We start from the raw sequence: 24,495 nt of genomic DNA, 5'->3' as shown, positions 1-24,495 counted from the left end.
CTTTCATTTTGAAAAGTCATCTTTCCAAAAGTGATAGTGTTTTGTATGCACAGAGCCTGTTTTGGGGAGGCATTAAGTTGTTGATTTGGAGAAGGCAATGACACCCCATTCCAGCACTCTTGCCTGGAAAATCCCATGGATGGAGGAGCCTGGTGGGCTGCAGTCCATGGGGTCGTGAAGAGTCGGATATGACTGAGCGACTTCCCTTTCACTTTCCCGCATTGGAGAAGGAAATGGCAACCCCCTCCAATGTTCTTGCCTGGAGAATCCCAGGGACGTTGGAGCCTGGTGGGCTGCCGTCTATGGGGTCGCACAGAGCCGGACACGACTGAGCGACTTACCAGCAGCAGCAGTAAGTTGTTGATCACTGGGCAGGTTGTAGGTCCTGTTTTCTGCTATTGTTTTATTGTTTGGGGGCACATTCTGGAAAGAAGTTGTCTTAGTGGCCAAAGACCATGTTTCTGGGGTTATTAACTCATGGAGCTCACTAGCCAGGATGTAAGTCTCTTGCCACCACAGTTTGATTATTTTGGGCCATGTCTCATGCTTCTGCTGCATGGTTTTGTTGCTAAGCAAGTTAGCTTGGTGAAACGAGATGCCAGTCCAGGTTCAATGCACGATATTGGACGCTTGGGGCTAGTGCACTGGGACGACCCAGAGGGATGGTATGGGGAGGGAGGAGGGAGGAGGGTTCAGGATGGGGCACACATGTATACCTGTGGTGGATTCATTTTGATATTTGGCAAAACTGATACAATTATGTAAAGTTTAAAAATTAAATAAAATTAAAAAAAAAAAAAAGAAATCCAAGCTGGCTTTGATGCTAAGCATTTGTTTTGCTTTATGTGTCAAGCAAGCCTGCATGTTTCAGAATTTTCCCATTATTTTCTTGAGTGTCATTAGTCTCATTGTGGTCTCCCAAAACCCCATAAAGTTTCTTCTCTATCTACAGTTCCCTAATGAAGTTTCAAGCTAACTGTTTGAACATTCTGTTCTCTTATTCTGTCCCTACCACCTCGGGGCACTCCTAGGCCCCAAGTGCAGGCTGCAGTGCCCTCAGCGATCCTGACACCCCTCCAGAAAATGAGATGCAGCTCTGAGAGCCAGGAGTCTAGGCCCCTAGTTCTGCTGTCATTTTCTGCCTCCCCCTTGTTCTGGGCTATCCCCTGCCAAGTGCTGCAGTCCTACCTGCCTGGATAGGGCCCTCAACCTCCCTTCCCCCACCGACTCCATCCTACTGTTGCTTTGCCTCTAGAATCACCACCCTAGGGAGTAACTGGTTAGAGTTAGGGTGACCTAGACATCTGGCAAGTCTTCAATCAGGAGGAAGAAGGAGGGGGCCTCTTTTGTTTAGGTCTAGATGTCATTGAATCTGTCTAGCCAAGCACAGAAAGAGGCAAAGAGGTCTCATAGAGAGGGTAGACTATTCCAGTGTAAGCAGGGGTCTGACTCCAGAGTGGAGGGAGGACAGACATACTGGAACTCCAGGTGGGATCTCGGCTGCTGGAGGCTGGGTCCCCAAGGCTTCTCGTCAGTCTGGGGCCTCTGAGGATCATCCAGGCTGTGGTCTTCCTCCAGAAGCCAGGGAGGGTCATTTTCCAACATTTCTAGTGACTCTTTGGGTGCAGATTCATTCCAAAGGGCCCCAGGAAAGCCCTGGGGAGCAGATGCTTTGCAGTCACAGAAGGAATTCTGCCACTAGAGAGGGAATGAGCTCTTCCCATGACGAAATGAGCTCAGTGGCTGCACCAGCCTGTGCAACACAAAAACAGGTAGATATGTCCCCCAGGTTGACTACGCCTGGGTCCTGGGAGTTGTCCTGGCCAAACCTGACACTGGGCAAGAAGAACACGTCTTCATGCAGATGAGCCCCTAGTGCTTCGGTGTTCAGTGAGTCCCCTGCACAAACAGACTCTGTGGAGCTGGGGGTGGATAGAGGCCTGTCCCCTGCCTCACTAGAAAAAACTTTTTACTGATACTCCTTGATTTTAGATCATTTGAAGACAGTGGTCCCTCCTGCATCCTTAGATCTCCTGGATGCTGAGTTCCCATGGAAACATCCCAAGCTTAGACTTCTGCTTTTTCCTGTTTCCCTGAGTCCCTATGAAGTCAGCTAGCTCTTCCTAATGTTCACTGGGGCACATTCGTCCATCTTCCCCCAAGTAGGCCTTCCAGTTCCTCCTTCGTGGAGCATGGCAGAGCCCTGCCTTGGCTTTCTCACACTCACCAGGCTGGAAAGGAAACCAGGGGTGAATTTCGACTTCTCTCTGAAAGTTATTTGAAGTACTGGTGGAAAGTGCCAGCATCCTCATGGTTGTTACTTAATCAGGGACTGGATGATTCTCTTCGTTGCTAATCTTGAGCTTCTGCAGCTGTTTGGCCAAGGTGATTGCCGGAAGTCAAAGTGCCCTTAAGGCACATTCCAGCTTAACCCTATTTTAGGGGTTTTAACTCTATTTAAGGGACACCCACATCTCTGGCTGCTGATGGGGATGGTGGGAATTTGGTGAATGCCATCTCTAGGAAGTTAACAAACTGTAGAGTAGCTTTCAGGGAAGGCCTCCTTCTTGCCTTCCATATAGAATTGTTGGGGCATCACAATGCCAGGCGTGGAGAGGTTCCATCTGTCTGTGTTCTGAGACCTCAACAGAACCAGTGTGTCAGCCGGCCCAGAAGGGGCTTCAACCCAGACCCTTTGATGCAGGATTTGCACTTCCCCAGGGAGAAAGTCCGTGTGGCTACCTGTTCTTAATGCAGAGCAAAGGAAAAACTGAATTGTATTTGTGGGCTTAAAGTTGAGCTCCCATCAGAATCTCTGTAAGTGAGAGCCTTAAGGGAGGGAGAGGGGTTGGGGTTGGGCGGGAGGGCGGTTTCAAAGGCGCTTTGGATTTCTTGTTCACTGGCACTGAGGGAAGGTCAGGTTACCCAGCTACATTGGGAAGGAGCCTTTGAAGGTCATGTTGAGGGTACAGGTCGCTGGACAGAGCCCAGGCTGGGATGTGCAGAGGACCCCTGAGCCTCCGGTTTACAGCCATTTGCTGACACAGATTTATGTCCTTGGCCCACGTTTATTTCCCTTCAGGAGAGCCCACGACCCTAAGCCATAAGTGGCTTTCAGGCAAAACAATGCCTGTCCAAGGTTTGGCCAGCCAAAACAGTTCCATCCTCTCCTAAAACACATTCGTAAATGTAATAGCCTAGCTTCACAAAGGAAATGCCCTTTTGCCTCCAGGGAGGAAGGAAGTCTGGATCTTGGGTTTGTCTTGGGTGTAAGGGATCCACTGGTCCCTTTTTAGCCACTCCCTCTTCTGACAATTTCACAAGCCTAGGCTAAGATAAGTCTTTGAATTCCTCCAAACAAAGCACACTTTCTTGGGTACTTTCATGGTTTTGTTACAAATGTCTGGTCCCTCTGTTCTCCTGGCCAGCTCCTAGGTGTATTTTGATCTGACCAGTTCCAGGGAATTCTTCACTCTCAAAATCTGGAGGACCCATCATCCCTCCATTACACCTCTGTTCCTCTGTGAACGGGAACATGTTTCACTGTCTGACAGTGTAGAAGTGACAGTGTGATACTCAGGAATCTTACTTTGTTTCTTTGATTTCTGGGGTGACATCACCATCCACACAAAACTGTCTGAATGTGAACATTTGGTTGATTTTGATGTGGCCCAAACTCCCCCAACGAATGTACCTTCAGGTTAGTTTTCTTCTTTTATATTTTTAAATATTTTGGTAACCTATTGTGAACAGACAGGATCCCATCAGTTGTATGTAGTGAGAAAGTAAAAAAACAAAAACAAAAACCACTCAGCCTTAGCTGGATGGAAATCTAGTAGTAAGATAGCACTTTATCTGGAAATGGAAATTTCAGCCAGAATCGGAAAACTGTGTCCTGGAAGGAGAAGAGGGTCTGAGGACTGAGCACACTGCTCCACGCTGGAGCATTGGGCTCTGACAGATGTACCTGCTGGGGTCTTCATGGGACAGTCCATGCAGGCCACGATCCTGTGGAGAATTTTCTTTGCCTTTCCATTCACGTTGGCAATTGTATACTTTGCTTTTCCTTCTACATGCAGTTTTACCTTTATCCCAGACAGTTTGGTTGCTTCTCTGATTTTCTCCACTTGTACAGATCATTACAACATTTCCTAACTAGATAAAATTTGACAGGGTAGGGGCAGTGAGGGATGGGTTAGGGTGGGGTGAGATTTAGGGGATGGGGCCACACAGAACAGCATCTGGTGTCATAGATCCCTGATGGGGATAGAACTCATGCCCCTGCTGTGAAAGAATAAAGTCCTCCACACTGAAATTCAGGGAAGTTCCTGGAATTGATTTAATGAAAGACATCTAATTAGGAGGAATTTTTGGGTGACATTTTACATTTTAGTTTGAGACCAGTGATTATAGTTCATATTATTTTACAGTTTTGTGATTTGACTAGCCTAAAGGATTTTGGGGGTTTCTTTTTGTATTAAAAGCTAAAGACTTTTTTAATCCCATGGGATACCAAAAAAAAAAAAAAAATCTGTAGAATATTTGAAAGAGTGGAGGTTTTGTTCTGAATGCGAGTGCTTTGGTCCACTGAACCAAATGGTAATAACATTTGTAGAAGAGACACCCAGTGAAAGTGACTTTTTTATGTAGTGACCTAACAGCACTCATTGTGTGAGTTACTGGTTGGAGTTTAGAGACAGGCTGTGTTGGGCTAAACTCCTGATTCCTGTTTTCAGCCCTTGAGTAATAATCAGAAGCTTTCTCTGAAGAGAGTGGGGTCAGCTGTCAGACTCCTAGGTATCTACCGGCCAGTAGGGCTGGGATTAAATGCAGCAGCCAGGAGATACGGGATGGAGCAAGAGGTCACCTTGTCCCTTTGTTGCTGCCTGGAGAGATGCTTGTCCATGTGCTGGTGGGACAAAAGCTGTGACTTTGTGGCCAGAGGATTTCTCTGACCCTGCCTTGGTTCCCTGAGGGTGGAGGGACAGCAGGGTCTCCCCGGTTCCTTGACCAGAGAAGGAAACACCACCCCCCACTCCCATGCCCTTGCTCTCTGACGTCCTCCCAGGACTCATTCCAGAGGAGGTTCTTCAGGATGAACGTCCAGGCCCCACCCCGACTCCTGGAGCTGGGCGCACAGTGCCTGCTGCGCAATGAGGTCTTGGCCATCATGGCTCTGGAGGAGCTGCCCATCGAGCTCTTTCCACCACTGTTTATGGAGGCCTTTGCTGGAAGGCACACAGAGGCCCTGAAGGCGATGGTGCAGGCCTGGCCCTTCCCCTGCCTCCCACTGGGGGCCCTGATGCAAGACCACCAGCCTCATCTGGACACCTTCCAGGCAGCACTCGATGGTCTGGATGTCCTGCTTGCTCAGGAGGTCCGCCCCAGGTAAGGTCAACCTGGCAGACTGGTGAGGCCTGGGGGTGTAAGCAAGGTGCAGACAGGGCAGGTGGATGAGGACTCATATGGAAACAAGCAATTGGATGTATAGGACTGGTTGAGGGGGAGAGGGCAGAAAAAGCATGTGGGCCACCCCCCATTATCCCTTAAAGTGGGAACCAAGGGGGCCCTAGAAGCCAGAGGAGCTGTGGTACGTGGAGTGCAGAGAACTCATGGGGTCCTGGTGCCCATTGGCCTCTGCATGGCTCAGCCTTTCCCCTGCGGCCTCACAGGCGGTGGAAGCTGCAGGTGCTGGACTTGCGCCGGAAAACCCACCAGGACTTCTGGACCCTGTGGTCCGGGATGAAGGTCAGTGTTTGCTCACTGCTGGAGCCTGAGCCAGCCCAACCAATGCAGAAGAGGTGCAGGGTGGAGGCGCAGGCGGGGCTGAAGCCAGAGCAGGCCTCTGTGGAGGTGCTGGTCGACCTGTGCATCAAGGAGGACACTCTGGATGAGACCCTCAGCTACCTGCTGAAGAAGGCCAAGAAGAGGGGGAAGCTGCTGCACATCCGCTGCCAGAAGCTGAGGATCTTCACCATGCCCATGAAGAGCATCAGGAAGATCCTGAAGGTGGTGCAGCTGGACTCCATTCAGGACCTGGAGGTCAACTGCATCTGGAAGCTGGCCACGCTGAGCAGGTTCCTGCCGCACCTGGGCCGGATGGGCAACCTGCGCCGGCTGCTGCTGTCTCGCATCCACATATTGCCACATACCACCCCGGACCAGGAGAACTGCGTCAACCAGCTCAGTGCACAGTTCCTGAACCTGCCCCACCTGCAGGAGCTCTACCTGGACTCCATCTCCTTCCTCGAGGGCCGCCTGCACCAGGTGCTCAGGTGAGGTGTGGCGCCAGCTCTGCAGCAAAACCTGGCCTCTTTCATTTCTTTACCATCGGGGTGTCTATTTGTGCCTGCTGGGGACATGGCCAGTGTGCACAGGCCACTTGGAAGTCCTCACGGTATGGCCGCTCTGTCCCCGGGCTTCTTGTCAGGTCACCTCCCTGGTTAGGGTCAGAGGCGTGGCCTAGGTTAGATGCTGCCAAATGGGACTTGTGCTGGGAGTCCGCATAGTGGGGGTCAGGTGTGATGCCCTTGGGAATTCTTTCCGAGAGAGTGATGTCTTAGCTGAGACGATGACAGAGAATGACAAAGAATTGTAGGTGATGATGGATGAATTGTAGGTGATGATGGATGGTTTGTGACCCCCGGATATCTGGGGGATATGCACCCAGGGATCGTCTGTAACTGCTGGGACCCACCAGCCCATGTCTACTGCATCCAGCCTGCTGTTGAATTCAACTAGCCGTGTCCTGTACAAACATCTTAATTCCTGTGAACAAGATACTAGTAAGCTGAAATAGGCAAATAATCTTTGTTTACAGTTTGTTTCCCACATTAAAAATAGTTCATCATTTTGTGCAGGGGGAGGTCATAACCATATGAGCATGACCTTCCCCCTGGAAGAACCCCTGCCTTCCTGTCAAGGAGGTGAGAGGCCAGCTCCAAGCCAGTGAGATCCCCTGTGTTCCTGTGAAAGGGGCCTCTCCTCCCCATATCCCTCTGCCCCTGACACTGACTGCTCTGTCTTTCCCCAGGTGCCTGAACACCCCTCTGGAGACCCTGTCGATCACCAATTGCCTGATTTCGGAGTCAGACCTGACATACCTGTCGCAGTGCCCGAGCGTCAGCCTGCTGAAGGACCTTGGCCTCAGCGGGGTCAACCTGACCAGCCTCAACTTGGAGTCCCTGCAGGTCCTGATTGAGAGGACCTCAGCCACCCTGCAGGAACTGGACCTGGATGAGTGCGGCATCATGGACTCTCAGTTCAGTGCCCTCTTACCCTCCCTGAGCGGCTGCTCCCAGCTCACCACCTTCAGCTTCTGTGGCAACCCTATCTCTATGGCTGTGCTGGAGAGCCTGCTGCACCACACCATGGGGCTGAGTAAGCTGAGCCACGTGCTGTACCCTGCACCCCTGGAGAGCTATGAGGATGTGCATGGCACCCTGCACCTGGGCCTTCTGGCTCAGCTGCATGCCCGGCTCAAGCAGCTTCTGTGCAAGTCTGGGCGGTCCAGCATGTTCTGGGTCAGCGCCAGCCCCTGTCCACACTGCGGTGACCAGATCCTCTATGACACCGAGCCCATCCTGTGCCCCTGCTACTTGCCCGACTAGCCCAGCTCATGAGTGGCAGGCTGAGAATGAACACAACAGTTTCAGACAATTTTTCAGTGTAAGCAGGAGAAAGTGATTTAGAGTGGGCAGTGGGGGAGGGCTTGGTGGGATTTTTGGAGAGATATGTTCCTACACAGTTAGAAATGTGAATCTGATTTTTGGAGGGGGAATTTTGGGCTTGGTAGGGTGATGGGGTCATTACCCCTCTGTTGGATTGTTACAAAGAAATAAAGGGAACTTCAATGTCAATCATTTGGTGTCCTCTGTGACCTGTGACCATGATTCTCCCCTTTAAATTCATGACTCTCCTGTTAGTGGTTCTATAAAACGGCCTGAGCATGAGTGGGGCCTAGATGCTCTCTGATAGGCCAGGATCAGCTAAAGGAGTTCAGGGCACCATCTTTCCACTCCCTGTGGTTCTCATTTCCAGGGCATCCACCTCCTCACTTATTTCTGAGGCTGTTCAATCTGTCATCATATACAAGGTGCATCCTCAGGGCCTGGACTGAACTAAGTGTCCAGGAGTGAGCACCGCTGGTGGGAATCTTCTTCCAAGGAACCCCTACTACTAACCCCACCCAGCCACTGGGGTTTTCCTCAGTGGATCCAGCAGATGCAAAACCTCCATCTCGGGCCATGGGCAGTGCCAAGATGGGTTCACTGTACAACGTCAGGCCCGGAGTCCTGGGGCATATTCACCAGCAGACCATCTGGAGCCTTTGGGACACACCAGCCCGTGCCCACCTTCCCACTGCTCAGCTGGATCTGATTCTTTGGGAATCAATGGACTGTAGCCTCCCAGCGTTCTCTGCCCATGGAATTCTACAGGTGGGAATACTGCAGTGGGTAGTCATTCTCTTTTCCAGGAGATCGTCCTAACCCAGGCAGATTTTTTACCATCTGAGCTGCCAGGGAAGCCTCCATTTTCTAAGAGAAAACCCAACATCCTTGAATCCATTGTCTAAGTGTGCTTTTATGCCACTAATATTACCACAGGTTTTATTTTGTTTTTATATTAATAAAAACTTTCACACACAATTATTTGTTCAAAGGCTGATGGAAATCCATTCCCAATTGTCAAAAAAAGTCACTTCTGAGTTGAGTATTTCAGTGTTGATTCATCTGTACCTTTTTTTTAAAAAATCTTAATCCTTACGTTTTTACCTTAAGCCACATGGTAAAGATAAAATTTCCTCCAAATCCTGGTTATCTGCCAATTTGACAGCATTAAGGCTTTTAACAAATTCTCTTTACCCATCAGACCTCTTTGCTTAGACCTAGTCCTCTGAGATTCAGAGATATTTAGTAACTAAAACAAAATAGTGATAATCAGATCACCCCTTCAGAGTGGAGGGCTCCAACTACACCACTTTTTCTGGCCAGTGGAGCTGAAACCAGCATGGACCAGCCAAAGTTTAATCTAGGAATGTCCTAGAAATTAGTATCATTTTGATTTGAGCTTTCCTGGTAGCTCAGATGGTAAAGAACCCACCAGCAATGCAGTAGACTCAGGCTTAGTCCCTGAATCGGGAAGATCCTCTGGAGAAGGGAGTGGTTACCCACTCCAGTATTCTTTACTGGATAATTCCATAGAGGAGCCTATGGAATTGTTGGGCTACAGTACATGGAGTCACAAAGAATCAGACAGGACTGACTAACACTTTCACTTTACCTTTAATAATGTGGGTAAGCAGGTGGTGCAAGTTGTCATTGAGTTTTGCAATGTGTCATGGTCCATTAAGGTTCAGTCCCTCTCTGTACCACCCTTGCATTTAACCTGTGAAACCATCCTTTTACGATTTCTTACTAAGCGAATTAGAACTGAGAGCAGAAGTAGCAAGAAGCCAGACACTCTGGACTGATGAGGTGAGGATCAAGGAGGAGAGTGAAATAGCCGGCTTAAACCAAGTATTAAAAAAAACTAAGTTTGTGGCATCTGGTCCCTTACTCCATGGCAAATAAAAGGGGAAAAGGTGGAAGTACTGACAGATTTCCTCTTCCTGGCCTGTGCAATCACTGCAATGGTGATTGAAACCATGAAATCAAAAGACAGTTGCTTCTTGTCAGGAAAGCTGTGAAAAACTTAGTGTGTGGAAAAGCAGAGACATTACTCTGCTGACAAAGGTCTCTATAGTCAAGGCTATGGTCTTCCTAGTGGTCATGTACGATTGTGAGAGATGGACCACAAAGAAGGCAGAGTGCCACAGATTTTTGCCTTCGAGTTGTGGTGCTGGTGAAGACTCCTGAGTGTCCCTTGGACAAGAAGGAGATCAAACCAGTCAATCTTAAGGGAAATCAACCCTGAATACTTGTTAGAAGGAATGATGCTGAAGCTGAAGGTCCACTATATTGATCATCTGATGGCAACAGCTGACTCACTGGGAAAGTCTCTGATTCTGGGCAAGATTGAGGGCAGAAGGAGAAGAGGGTGATAGAGAATGAGATGGATGGATGGCATCACCAATGCAATAGACATGAACTTGGGCAAACTTCAGGAGATGGTAATGGACAGCAAGACCTGGCATGTTGCAGTTCATGGGGTTTCAGATACAACTGGGCAAATGAACAACAACAATCTCTTGATATAAAGATGTCCCAGGGAGAGTAGAAGAGGAAAAGGTTTGTGAGAACAATGGAAATGCCTGGCTCTCCCCTAGAGATGGATAAAATCGGAACAGGCTGGCCACCTGGATTAGTGCCCTCTTGAAAGGTGTGCTTTCTGGCCACCTTGTAGAGTCCACTTCTCATACAGCCCTTATCTGTAGGGCTGATCTCCTACTGGGTACCAGGTGCTCAGTTGGTGTGAGGTGCCCAGCCCTGTTGGTGGACACTCAGGCTGATCACATGTCTCTCCATGGTCACAAGCCTCGGGGAGCTTCCTCCCTGACCACAGCAATGGACCTGCACTGGAGCTGACCCTGCAGTTGTCCATGGAAGGAAAAGTGGGAATAGGTCATGTCTGTCTTTCTTTTTTTGTTTTGTTTGTTGGCCAGCCTATGAAGCTTGCAGCTTCTAACCCCAACTAAGGATAGAATCTATGCACTCATCAGTGAAAGTACAGAGTCCTCACCATTGCAGAACTACCAGAGAGTTCCTAGTAGGTCATTTCTTGAGCCTGACAGATGGCCCAGAAATCTGATGTTGGCTTCTGAAAGGCAGCTTCTATGCGTCAGGCTTTGATGAAGTCACCAAACATTCCTCTCTCCCTGAACTCTGGGAGCCCTGTGATCATGGCCCATATCATAGAAACTTCTGGAGGTAGAGGGAAATGAAGGATGACATACCCCCTCCACTCATATTCCTCTTCTGGCTACAGACTCAAATGCCTTTCAATAAATTCACCTGCTCTCAACCCATCTACAGAAATCATGCTGTCCTCATTCCTGGAAACCTTACCTGCAGAAGAGATTGAACTCATGTCCTCTGCTTTTTCCTAACCTAACGTATGAAGGCTTTTTGGTACATCTGGTGATAAGCTTCATTGTATTCTGCTTGACAGCTCTGGGGTTTTATTCCTTTTTTTTTTTTTTCATTAAAAGACATACTCCCTTTCACATCCAGGATGGTTTGAGCACAGGCCTCACTCTGTTTTCAAGGTTCTGTCCCTCACAGTCTAGAAGAGAAGTAAAAGATGTTGGGGCCAGAAAGAGAGTTGGGTGGAGACCTTTAGCAGCAATGGTCTGCAAGAAGTGTTTCACAGGAGCAGGCTTCCTCCTGGAAAATCTGGGTGGGTGGGCATTTGTTGATGGGTGGGAGTCACGTGGGAGCTGAGTCATCACCTGTGTACATCCTGCCTGTCCTTGAGGTGAGCCCTCTCTAGGGACTCCCGATCTAAAGAATGTGTTAGGGTACTAAGGTCGCCACCAGAAATACCTCAGATTTAAACAACAGAAAACTGTTTTCTCCCAGTTTTGGAGGCCCGAAGCCCAGAATCAAGGTGTTGACAGTGTGGTGTCTCTGGAGGTCTCTTTCCTTGATGCATAGACAGCTGCATTCTTGTGTCCTCCTGTCCCTTTATGTCCAAGCATCCTTGATGTCTTTTGTGTCCTAATTTCCTTTTTTTTGTTGTTGTTGCTAGCTGTGATGCTTCCCTTCTGGGTCTTAGTTTCCAGACCACGATGCGTCAACTCTTCACATGAGGTGGCCAAAGTACTGGAGTTTCAACTTTAGCATCATTCCTTCCAGAGAAATCCCAGGGCTGATCTCCCTCTGGTCTTAGCAGTTTCTTAAACTTTCCTTGCTTTTCATGACTTTTGACAATTTTCAGGAGTCCTTCAGGGACAGGTATTTTGCAGAATGACTCTCAATATGGGTTTGGTATGTTTCTCCTGGTTGCACAGGGGTTTATATATTTTTAGAACTATACCTCCAAGGCAATATATCTTTCTCATTACTTCCCATCAAGGATTCATACTATCAATATGACTTACCACTAGTTCCTCTGCTATAAAGTTATCTCTTTCCCCCTGACATATTCTGTCCTTTGGAAACAAGTCACTAAACCCAGCCTATACCTGGAGAGGGGCATGGACTCTCAAATTGAGGAAAATATCTAAGAGATTCACAAATTATTGAGTATAAAATTAATTGAAACACATTTATAAGGAAGATCTGGTTCCTCAAGCAATAGCTTTTAATTTTAAATTAATTAAATAAAAGTAAATTTTAATAGGTTTCCCAGGTGGTGATAGTGATAAGGAACCTGCCTCCCAATACAGGAGACATAAAAAATATGGGCTCAATCCCTGGGTCGGGAATATCCCCTGGAATGGGAAATGGCAACCCACCCCAGTATTATTGCCTACAGAATCCCATGGACTTAGAAGAGCCTGACGGGCTACAGTCCGTGGGGTCACAAAGAGTTGGACAGGACTGAGAATGTTCAAACTACGGCACAGTTGGACTCATCAGACATGCTAGTAAAGTAATGCTCAAAATCTCCCAAGCCAGGCTTCAGCAATACATGAACCGTGAACTTCCTGATGTTCAAGCTGGTTTTAGAAAAGGCAGAGGAACCAGAGATCAGATGCCAACATCTGCTGGATCATAGAGAAAGCAAGAGAGTCCCATAAAAACATCCATTTCTGCTTTATTGACTACGCCAAAGCCTTTGACTTTGTGGATCACAATAAATTGTGGAAAATTCTGAAAGAGAAGGGAATACCAGACCACTTAACCTGCCTCTTAAGAAACTTGTATGCAGGTCAGGAAGCAACAGTTAGAGCTGGACATGGAACAACAGACTGGTTCCAAATAGGAAAAGGAGTATGTCAAGGCTGTCTATTGTCACTCTGCTTATTTAACTTATATGCAGAGTACATCATGAGACACACTGGTCTGGAAGAAACACAAGCTGGAACCAAGACTGTCAGGAGAAATATCAATAACCTCAGATACGCAGATGACACCACCCTTAAGGCAGAAAGTGAAGAGGAACTAAAAAGCCTTTTGATGAAATTGAAAGTGAAGAGTGAAAATGTTGGCTTAAAGCTCAACATTCAGAAAATGAAGATCATGGCATCCAATCTCATCACTTGATGGGAAATAGATGGGGAAACAGTGGAAGCAGTGTCAGACTTTATTTTTTGGGGCTCCAAAATCACTGTAGCCTTGAAATTAAAAGACGCTTAATCCTTGGAAGGAAAGTTATGACCAACCCATATAGCTTGTTCAAAAGCAGAGACATTACTTTGCCGACAAAGGTCCATCTAGTCAAGGCTATGGTTTTTCCTGTGGTCTTGTATGGATGTGTGATTTGGACTGTGAAGAAGGCTGAGGGCTGAAGAACTGATGCTTCTGAACTGTGGTGTTGGAGAAGACTCTTGAGAGTCCCTTGGATTGCAAGGAGATCCAACCAGTCCATTCTGAAGGAGATCAGCCCTGGGATTTCTTTGGAAGGAATGGTGCTAAAGCTGAAACTCCAGTACTTTGACCACCTCATGCAAAGTGTTGACTCATTGGAAAAGACTCTGATGCTGGGAGGGATTGGGGGCAGGAGCAGAAGGGGATGACAGAGGATGAGATGGCTGGATGGCATCACTGACTCGATGGACGTGAGTCTGGGTGAACTCTGGGAGTTGGTGATGGACACGGAGGCCTGGCATGTTGCAATTCATGGGGTCACAAAGAGTTGAATGCAACTGAACTGACCTGAACTGCAGTGACTGAGCACACACAAGGATTTAATACCTCTGTCACATTAGCTACATTTTAATATCTCTGAAGTGGCATATTAGACAAGGAGAGAGAAAACTTTTTCATTGAGAATTCCCTAATGATCTGGAAGTTAGGGCTTTGTGTTTGCAATGGAGGGGCAGAAATTCAATCCCTGGTTGAAGATCTATGATTCCTTAAGCCTTACAGGAAACAAACAAAAATTCCTACAAGATGAACACCCCGACTGAAAAATCAGATAAAGTATATAAATACATTACCTCACAGAAGAGAAAAATATGCATTTATATATGTGAAAACCTGATCATCCTTATTAGGGAATACATGTAACAATGATTTAAAAAATTTATATTGCTACCAAAATGTCTGTGAATAGCATATACTTAGATCATTGTTTTGCCAAGCTTTCTTCTTTTCAAATGTAGTGCACATTAACATATGAAACTGCTTTAGCTCTGTCTCAAAAAGTTTGCTATTTTCAATATCATTCCTTTTTTCATAACAATTTCACTTAGGAGCTACAAGTTATTTAGGTTCAGAAGCAGGAATCAGTTCAGTTTAGTTCAGTCACTCAGTCATGTCCGACTCTTTGCAACCCCATGAATCGCAGCATGCCAGGCCTCCCTGTCCATCGCCAACTCCCGGAGTTCACTCAGACTCACGTCCATCGAGTCAGTGATGCCAGCCAACCATCTCATCCTCTGTCATCCCCTTCTGCTCCTGCCCCCAATTCCTCCCAGTGTCAGAGTCTTTTCCAATGAGTCAACTCTTCGCATGACCTCATGCCAAAGTACTGGAGTTTCAGCTTTAGCACCATTCCTTCCAAAGAAATCCCAAGGCTGATCTCCTTTAGAATGGACTAGTTGGATCTCCTTAAAGTCCAAGGGACTCTCAAGAGTCTTCTCCAACACTACAGTTCAAAAGCATCAATTCTTCAGCGCTCAGCTTTCTTCACAGTCCAACTCTTACATCCATACATGACCACAGGAAAAACCATAGCCTTGACTAGATGGACCTTTGTTGGCAAAGTAATGTCTCTGCTTTTGAATATGCTATCTAGGTTGGTTATAACTTTCCTTCCAAGGAGTAAGTGTCTTTTAATTTCATGGCTATTTTGTATCTGTCAGTAACAAATCTGCCTGCAATGCAGGAGACCCAGGTTTGAACGCTGGGTCAGCAAAATACTATGGAGAAGGAAATGCCAAGCCATTGTGGTATTCTTGCCTGGGAAAACCCATGGACAGTGGAGACTGGTGGGCTAGAGTGTGTGGGGTTGCAAGAGTCAAATACCACTTAGCAACTTTACCACTACCACATGGATTATCAGAAAATCTCATATCCATATATACAGATATAGCTATCTTAGAGAAATTACTGTGAAACACATACCCATGTTCATAGGCAGCTTATTCAAAAAGGCAAAATTAAAGCCTCAAATTTCAGGCACAGTAAATGGACATATAAGACTATGCCCATTCATCCAAGGGAATTCTACCCAGTAATGAAAAGGAATGTTCCACAGCTACATGTAATAAGAATGCGTCTCACTTATTTGAAAGAAAACAAAGACCAGGGGAACAGAAATTCTGTTGTGTGATTCTATCTATTTAAAATTTGAAACAAAGGAAAATGAATACCTGGTGCTAGAGTTCAGAGAAATGGTTACTTTGGGGATCAGAGAGAAGCCAGGAAGGAACATGGAGATTTCAAAGCTACTTGATGGTGGAGAGATGAAGCCAGTACAATCTCAGTTACAGTAAATCCAGACTTTATTTTTTAGGGCTCCAAAATAACTGTGGACTGCTACTGAGGCCCTGAAATTAAAAGACACTCTTTGGAAGAAAAGCTGTGACAAATGTAGATAGCATCTTAAAAGACAGAGACATTACTGTGCCAACTAATGTCCATAAAGTCAAAGCTATAGTTTTCCCAGGAGTCAGATACAGATGGAAGAGCTGGACTGAAGGCTGAATGCTGAATTGATCTGTTTGAACTGTGGTCCTGGAGAATGGAGAAGACTCTGGAGAGTCCCTTGGACTGCAAGGAGATCCAACCAGTCAATCCTAAGGGAAATCAACCCTGAATGTTCAGTGGAAGAACTGATGCTGAAGCTCCAACAATTTGGTCACCTGATGGGAAGAGTCAACTTATTGGAAAAAACCCTGATGCTGGGAAATATTGAAGGAAGGAGCACAAAACATGACAGAGGACAAGATGGTTGGATGGCATCAGCAACCCAATGGAATGAGTTTGAGCAAGCTTCAGGAGACGGTGATGGACAGGGAAGCCTGGTGTACTGAAGTTTATAGGGTCACAGGGAGTCAGACATGACTGAGCAACTGAACAAAAGCCAAGCAGGGTCTTTATGTACAGCTGGCTGAACCTCAATAGGGCTGTTTTGAATTTCTGGAGGTGGGTAGAACATAGTTTTTAGCCAGATCCCTTGCTGCAACACGTCTGGAGTAGTTTGTGTTGGTAGTCAATCTTCTTTGTAGTTTTTCTGGGTGGCACTCGGGAGTCAGTGTTCCTCACAATGATGGATGCTGTCTCTCTTAGGGAAATCAACTCAGTCTCAGCTGAACTGAAGTTTGGATCATGACCTCTGTTTCAGTAGGCAACCCTTGCAATTGTTCTGGCTTTTTGAATGGCTGATGATTATTGGTTTGATGCTCTGTATTTTCCTTTGGCTTCAATAACTGTAGTAGGCACTTGGAACATGGAAAGACCCTCTTGTTCCAGTGCCTCCAAGTGTGATTTACGAAGGATATCACCAGTTTGAAAAATTTGAGGCAAAACAGACAAAGCAAATTGTTTGTGTTTCCATGCCATGTTCTAAAATTTGCCTCTGTATCAGCAAAGGCTGAAGATCTGTAATTGCAAATGTGGCATTCATAAGGTGTTTTGCCAGGTTTGTGACTGTCCTTCATGTGTTGTAAGAGAACCTGATGTGTTTCGAAGGACAATTCACAGATTTTACAGACCGTGGAGGGCTCCCCAGAAGTGTGGACACTTTCAATGTGATACTGCAGCTGGAATGGGCTGGGAAACTGGCGGTTGCAGTGCTGGCCAGTAGTGTGGATTTCCTAGCTGTCACCCTTCTGCTTCTCAAACTCCAGATGGTTCCTCACCTGGGTCATAAACTTGACATTTTTTAGAACTCTCAAGCAGCTGAGGCTTGTGAGTCACACAGCTCAGCTGAGGGTTGTGAGTCACTCAGCTCAGCTGAGGCTGTGTGAGTCTTCTGTTCTGGCTGCCTATCTCTTGTATGCTGTCCACAGTAAAAGTCATCAAATAGCATGATCAGATTTCATTTCATGGGACCAACAATCTTGCTCTGACTTGCTAGAGTCAAAAAGTCTGTTTTCTCCAGCCCTTCCAAACTACATGTGCTGTCTGGATCCATAAGACTGAAGCATGTCTGGTCATTTACGTGAATCTGTGAAAATGGTGTCTCACCATAAACATGGCTTGGTGAGGTCAAGAGACCTTCCAAGGTCATAATCATATTATTTGTAGAATAGACTCCTGGAGGGGCCATGGTGAATTCAGGTCCCCCTGGGATTCCATTTCTGAGTCTGGTCACTCTGTTCAAATGTTAGAAATGACTGGCTTTGAACTTGAATCCAGGTGTCACTCTCTGTGGTTTTAGTTAACCCTGAGGGTTGTTCTCTGAAAATATTAAATGGAAAATTCCAGAGAGAAATAACTCATAAATTGTAAATTGCATGTCATTTTGAGGAGTGTGATTGGAATCTCACACCATCCTGCTTCCTCCTGCCCAAAATGTGAATCGTTCCTTAGTCCTGCACATCCCACTCGGTTGTTACTTGTTTACCACAATGACTGTTGAGATGTCACAGAGCTGTGACCAAATCACCCTTATTTTACTCAATAATGAACCCAAAGCATATTAGAGTGATGCTGGCCATTTAGACATGCTAGAGGGAATCCATTAAGTGCTACATTTAAGTGAAAATATCAAAGTTCTCAATTTGATTAAAAAGAGAACAGTTGCATGCTGAGGTTGTTAAGATCTGTGGTGAATGTGAAGAAGAGAAAAGAAATCTGTATTAGTTTTGCTGTTAAACCTCAAACTGCAAAAGGTATGGCCACAGAGTGCAGTAAGTGCTTGCTGCTGCTGCTGCTTCTGCTGCTAAGTCACTTCAGTCATGTCCGACTCTGTGCGACCCCATGGACTGTAGCCCACCAGGGTCCTCTGTCCCTAGGATTTTCCAGGCAAGAACACTGGAGTGGGTTGCCATTTCCTTCTCCAACGCATGGAAGTGAATAGTGAAAGTGAAGTCACTTCAGTTGTGTCCGACTCTGTGCGACCCCATGGACTGTAGCCCACCAGGGTCCTCTGTCCATGGGATTTTCCAGGCAAGACTACTGGAGTGGGGTGCCATTGCCTTTAGGGTGAAAAACATCAGTAAATTAGTACAGTAATATATTTTACATGGAAACTTTCACAAAACTTCTATAAAAGTATACTGTTATAATTGTTCTATGTTATTATTATACTTTCCCTGGTGACTTAGATGGTAAATTGTCTGCCTACAATTCAGGAGACCCGGTTTCAATCCCTGGGTTGGGAAGATCCTTCACAACAGGAAATGGCAACCGACTCCAGAATTCGTGCCTGGGAAATCCCATGGACAGAGGAGAGTAGTAAGGTGCAGTCCAAGGGGTTGTAAAGAGTCGGAAACGACTGAGCAACTTCACTTTCACTTTCCTGTCATTATTAGTTGCCAATCTCTTACTGTACTTTTATAAAATAAACTGCATCACAGGTATGTTTGTATAGCAAAAACACTGTGTATATAGGGTTTGATACTACGTGAGGTTACAGATATCCACTGGGGGTCTTGGAACTTACTCTGTGCAGATGAGTGGTGATGATTCTATTTCTTTCAAAAGACAAAATTAGTACTTGATTGAATCATTGGCTGAAACATTGAGATAACTATTAACACCCTTTTTTATACATAAGGAAACATCTCAAACTCAGTTAAGTGACATGACAGTTTTAAACTTTCTTCCCCAGCCCCCACTTTTGCCTTGTCTCCCCATGATGGCCCAGTGCTCCTGTCACTCTACAGGAGAGCTGGTAGGTGCCATTTTGCTATAGTTCTCCAATAGCACTCAGAAATGCTGAACAACATAAAATGTCTAAAAGAGCCCTCATCTGTCCCTTGGGGCTGCCCCTCACGCCCTCCTCTCTGTGAGTCCAGAAGGCATCGGACTCTATTCATGGATCAAAAATATATAAAAAAACAAATCCAGAAAGTTCTAATAACAAAACTTGAACCTGCCTCATGCTGGAAAATATATATATATAAACGTAATATATATATATATATTTGTGTACTTGAAACTATTTACAGAGCACTGACATTGTATTAAGTATTATAAGGAATCTGGGGATAATTTAAAGCATGTGGGAGCACCCCCTTAAGTTACATGCAAAGACTACACCATTTTATATAAGAGACTTGCACTGCCATGCATTTTGGTATCTGTGGGTGCAGGGTTCCTGGACCCAATCTCCCAAGGGCACCGAGGAGAGAGGACGGGGCCTTCTCAGGACTTCTGCTGCTCTCCCTGCCTAGGATGCTGTCTCAAGTACCATCACCCAGCTCCTGATCTGTCACGGTCCACAGTTTGTCTGCCAAGCTTGCCCGACCATGATGTCAGAAATTACAGCCTTCTCCCACTCACATGCCATATTCAACTCCAGAGCTATTGGGTTGCTATATTTTTGTTTCTAGAACAACATGTGGCATCTGTCAGTGTTATATGTCTGCTACAAAAATAAACAGTAACTCTTAATAATACAATCATTTGTCTGTATCACAGGCTCGACCCACTAATTCCTGGATCCCCAGGTACTTACACTTGATCTTAGCCAAAAGGCTGAGAAGCAGTTTTCCCTAGCATTTCATGAAATCCAAATCTTAATGACTTAAAACTATCACACAAGGGAGAGTGTCAGCCAGTATGTAGCTGGATGATGTCAGGACCAGTTGTAGTCATTGAAACAAAAGATACGTAACACAATTTCTCTCCATATAATACATTTTTCGATAGCTTCCATGCCATTAACAGGTTTCGCTGACATTTACGACCATTCTAAAGTTTACATTTGACCATTTCTGATACCAGATCACATTTCATCAGTAGCATACCATAGTTTGCTTGGCTAAATGGTGGCTCTAGCAGTAAAGGACCCTCCTGCCAATGCAGAAGACTTAAGAGACACAGGTTCAATCTCTGGGTCAGGAAGACCCCCTGGAGGAGGGCATGACAACCCACTCCAGTATTCCTGCTTGAAGAATCCTGTGGACAGAGGAGACTGCTGAGCTACAGTCCATAGAGTTGGAAGAGTCAAACATGACTGAAGCAACAGCACATACACACATTCATATGTATATAAATATATATTTTATAGTGGTGTGAAAAATAATGCTTCGGGCCTTCCTGGTGATCCAGTACTTAAGACTCCTCACTCCAAGCCAGGGGGCATGGCTTCAATCCCTGGGCAGGGACCTATGACCCCACATGCCACAGATAAGATTTGATCAGTCACTCAGTTGTGTCCAACTCCTTGCGACCCCATGAATTGCAGCACGCCAGGCCTCCCTGTCCATCACCAACTCCTGGAGTTCACCCAGACTCATGTCCATCGAGTCAGTGATGCCATCCAGCCATCTCATCCTCTGTCGTCCCCTTCTCCTCCTGCCCCCCAATCCCTCCCAGCATCAGAGTCTTTTCCAATGAGTCAACTCTTCGCATGAGGTAGCCAAAGTACTGGAGTTTCAGCCTTAGCATCATTCCTTCCAAATAAATCCCAGGGCTGATCTCCTTCAGAATGGACTGGTTGGATCTCCTTGCAGTCCAAGGGACTCTCAAGAGTCTTCTTCAACACCACAGTTCAAAAGCATCAGTTCTTCAGCCCTCAGCCTTCTTCACAGTCCAACTCTTACATGCATACATGATCACAGGAAAAACCATAGCCTTGACTAGACGACCTCTGTTGGCAAAGTAATGTCTCTGCTTTTGAATATGCTATCTAGGTTGGTCGTAACTTTGCTTCCAAGGAGTAAGCATCTTTTAATTTCATAGCTGCAGTCACCATCTGTAGTGATTTTGGAGCCCAGAAAAATAAAGTCTGACATTGTTTCCACTGTTTCCCCATCTATTTCCCATGAAGTGGTGAGACTGGATGCCATGATCTTCGTTTTCTGAATGTTGAGCTTTAAGCCAAATTTTTCACTCTCCACTTTCACTTTCATCAAGAGGCTTTTGAGTTCCTCTTCACTTTCTGCCATAAGGGTGGTGTCATCTGCATATCTGAGGTTATTGATATTTCTCCCAGCAATCTTGATTCCAGCTTGTGTTTGGCAAAAACAAACAAACAAAACACCAAATAATGTTGTAGATTACAGGTGATGTCTTCTTAGATTTAATGAAGATTCTATTTTTCATAAGCAGAATCCAGGCTACTAAATTCGTGTAGCAAGCCACTAATGCTATGCTAGCTGCCTTATATAGGCAAATGGTTTAGAAAGGGATTGACAAATTGGCATGCCTCCTGTTTGTTTTTTTCTCCCAACCAGCAAGCTAAGAATGATTTTTATGTTTTAGTTTTTTTTTTTTAACTTTTAAAAATACGTTTAATATTTTTACTTTTTAATTTTATTTGGGGGAAACAAAGGAACATTTTGTGACATGTAAAAATTATATGATGTCTAAATTTCAGTGTCACAAATAAAGTTTTTTTGGAACACAACTGCGATCATTTGCCACTGCACAAGGTTGTTTCACACTGCTAATGGCAAAGACCGAATGGACCTTAATTCCTGGTTACTTTCTAGCCCTTTATAGAGAAATTTTGCAGACTCATGACTTCAGAGAACAAAATGAAGTATTCCAAACCCCATGGCTCACCAGCTGCTGATGTCCAGTTGACTCAGTGAAGCTAAACATATCCCATTCTGAGCCCCAGTGGCGGGTGAAGCTGGAGTGTTTTTGTCTTCACGTCCCAGAGAGATTTCTCTGGAAATGCCAGCACCACTTCCTGTGTCCAGTGTCCATGAACCCCTACAGTGAGGCTGTTTCAGGAGATTCCAAATCTTTTAAAGCCCATTCTAACCCAATCCATAGTATCCAACCCGGGCTCCAAACAGGTTTCTGAAACAGTTTTCCCCCATCGAGTCTTTCAACTAGAAATCTTTCTACCAAGTTGCTAGAGAGAGGAAAGAATGTGGATGGGGCTTCAGGGCTTCACCCAGGGGCTATTGTCCAGGTCTCAGGGTGGTGAGAGTCTCCACTTCTCTCTCTGGCATCCAGAGGCCCACCACTTTATCTCCAATTTATCTGCAATTGTAGTTATTTGGGGTTCAATAGCTTAAGGGCAGGGGAAGGCGGTCTACACAGCTATTCCGACAGAGCTCAGGCTGATATCAGGAACCTAAAAAGGCAGGGGTCCTCTTCCAATGCCAGAAAATTCACCAGCTGCAAACAGCAAACCCCTGTATTCTTCCAGGGGCAAGGGGGATAGGTTGGGGGGGCAGAGCAGGCAAGGTGGGAGGGCAGGAAGCAAGCTTACTCCCAAGTGATCTGCACTTGAAGATTCAGCACCTGCTGGATTCCTGGGGTCCTCATCATGGATTTCATGCTGAACTCCAGGAGCTTGATCTAGGCAAGGGCTCATGCTTTCTAAAACCATGTCAGGGTGCTAGGTCACACCCTGGTCCCCCTCCTTCTCCCTTCCTTCCTCACTCCCCCTCTTCTCTCTCCTTCCCCTTTGCACCACTTAGATTATATCTCAAGCTTTCCCTCCCACTGCCTTTACAGCCTTATGCACACAGATTCTTAGGAGGAGGGAGGGTTTTAGAGTAGAAATATGTGTATTTCCATTTCTTATAAGGTAACAGTCACTGAATTAGAAAAAAAATGAAGTTCAATAATGAACGTGATCTCAAGCGCTATAAACAGATATAACATCAAAAATACCGTTCTTATCAAATCAACATGTGTTCACCTTAAATTTATAAAATATATGTCCATTACATCTCAATGAAACAGGAAAAAAAAAAAAAACCTGACCATTAGAAAGAGATCATTTTATACTCTTTTAAGATGGTTGATGGTGAGTGCTGTGTCTAGTTGCTCAGTTGTGTCTGACTCTTTGTGACCCCATGGACTGTAGCCAACCAGGCTCCTCTATCCATGGAATTCTCCAGGCAAAAATACTGAAGTGGGTTGCCATGTCTTTCTGCAATGCTGGTGAGTATGAAAACCCAAGGCTAGGGAATGCCCTGGTGGTTCAGTGGTTGAGAATCTGCCTTCCAAGGCAGGGAGCATGGATTTGATCCATGATTGGGGAAATAAGATCCCACAACACAGAGGGCAGTAGGACCCACAAAGGATGCTGCATGCCACAACTAATACCCAAGGCACCCAAATAAGTAAATAAAAATAAATATTTGAAAAAACTCTATGTTATTTACATTCTTCTGGATATATTTGAAAGCATGATATTAACAGTTTTATTTATTTATGGAAGCACCACGAGACTTCCTTCAGGATCTTAGTTTCCTGTCCAGGGACTGACCCAGGTCACCAGAGTGAAAGCATTGAGCACCAAGCACTGGTTTCCCAGAGAATTCCTAGTTTTATTTACTTAAAGGGTTTATTCTTATTGTATGCAAAAGCTGCATCCTTTGCAGTGTTTACACTTACAACAAAAACATTTTGGGTGTCAATTATAAAATGTTTGCAAAAACTTAAGGGAAAGAAAGGAAAATTTTGACTACTTATTTATGCTTCTAGGCTTCCCTGATGGCTCAGACAGTAAAAAATCTGCTTGCAGTACAGGAGACCAAGGTTTGATCCCTGGGTCAGGAAGACATCCTGGAGAAGGGAAAGGCTAGCCACTCCAGTATTCTTGCCTGGAGAATTCCATGTACAGAGGAGCCTGTAGAGCTATTATCCATGGGTTTGCAAAGAGCCGAACACAACTGGCCAACTAACACGTTCATTTTCATATGCTTCTAGAAATTGCTCAAATTTCAGAATCACCTGGGACATTGTTAAACATAGAGATTCCAGGGCTGCATATCACATCTCAGAAACTCAGATTGCCAGAGGAGAGGGCCTGGGAATCTGAAAGTTCAGTGTTTGCCGCACTTGATTCTGTAGTGAAGTGAATCCCAGGGTGTAAAATCCTCCAATACTTTGGGAAAGATTGATCTCTGGTGTCGCAGAGGTATAGAATCCACCTGTTAATGCAGGAGACCTGGGTTCAATCTCTGAGTTGCAAAGATCCCCTGGAGGAAGAAATGGCAACCCACTCCAGTATTCTTGCCTGGGAAATCCCATGGACAGAGGAGCCTGGCAGGCTACTGTCTATGGGGTCACAAAAGAGTCAGACACAACTTAGCAATGAAACCACAACAATGAAAGTGAAAGTCGCTCAGTGGTGTCTGACCCTTCATGACTCCACGGACAATACAGTCCATGGAATCCTCCAGGCTAGAATACTGCAGTGGGTAACATTTTCCTTCTCCAGGGGATCTTCCCAACCCTGGGTAAAGCCAGGTCTCCCATATTGCAGGCAGATTCTTTACCAGTTGAGCTACAAGGGGAGAACAACAATAAAAAACATGTTTAAAATACCCAAGAATCTACTCCTTCAGGAAACCCTGAG

At 45.7% G+C, this 24,495-nt stretch overlaps 1 protein-coding gene and 1 pseudogene across 2 annotated transcripts; one reads left to right on the top strand and one right to left on the bottom strand.

Annotated features, from left to right (window-relative positions):
- The first annotated feature begins 2,647 nt into the window (after nucleotides 1–2,647).
- On the top strand, nucleotides 2,648–7,859 carry LOC132344627 (melanoma antigen preferentially expressed in tumors-like). Of its 2 annotated transcripts, none has more exons than XM_059884284.1 (4): nucleotides 2,648–2,817; nucleotides 5,069–5,388; nucleotides 5,673–6,275; nucleotides 7,034–7,859. In XM_059884284.1, exons 2-4 carry the CDS (start codon nucleotides 5,096–5,098, stop codon nucleotides 7,608–7,610), a joined length of 1,473 nt encoding a protein of 490 aa, XP_059740267.1. In that variant the 5' UTR covers nucleotides 2,648–2,817; nucleotides 5,069–5,095; the 3' UTR covers nucleotides 7,611–7,859. The 2 variants fall into 2 exon arrangements, with proteins under 2 accessions (XP_059740267.1, XP_059740268.1); XM_059884285.1 differs by lacking the exon at nucleotides 2,648–2,817 and adding an exon at nucleotides 3,640–3,700.
- Nucleotides 7,860–10,779: 2,920 nt separating this feature from the next.
- Nucleotides 10,780–22,448, bottom strand: LOC132344435 (zinc finger protein 280A-like; annotated as a pseudogene).
- Nucleotides 22,449–24,495: the final 2,047 nt, after the last annotated feature.

The sequence above is a fragment of the Bos taurus genome, chromosome Y, assembly GCF_002263795.3.
Source record: "Bos taurus isolate L1 Dominette 01449 registration number 42190680 breed Hereford chromosome Y, ARS-UCD2.0, whole genome shotgun sequence".
In the NCBI taxonomy this organism is placed as follows: domain Eukaryota; kingdom Metazoa; phylum Chordata; class Mammalia; order Artiodactyla; family Bovidae; genus Bos; species Bos taurus.
This window is presented reverse-complemented; position numbering and strand designations above follow the sequence as displayed.

Coding starts and splice junctions, on each gene's coding strand:
- LOC132344627 (XM_059884285.1), top strand. CDS start 3,665: ATGTGGCCCAAACTCCCCCAACGAATGTACCTTCAG. Junction 5,389..5,672: donor GCTCAGGAGGTCCGCCCCAG/GTAAGGTCAACC, acceptor GCGGCCTCACAG/GCGGTGGAAGCTGCAGGTGC. Junction 6,276..7,033: donor CGCCTGCACCAGGTGCTCAG/GTGAGGTGTGGC, acceptor GTCTTTCCCCAG/GTGCCTGAACACCCCTCTGG.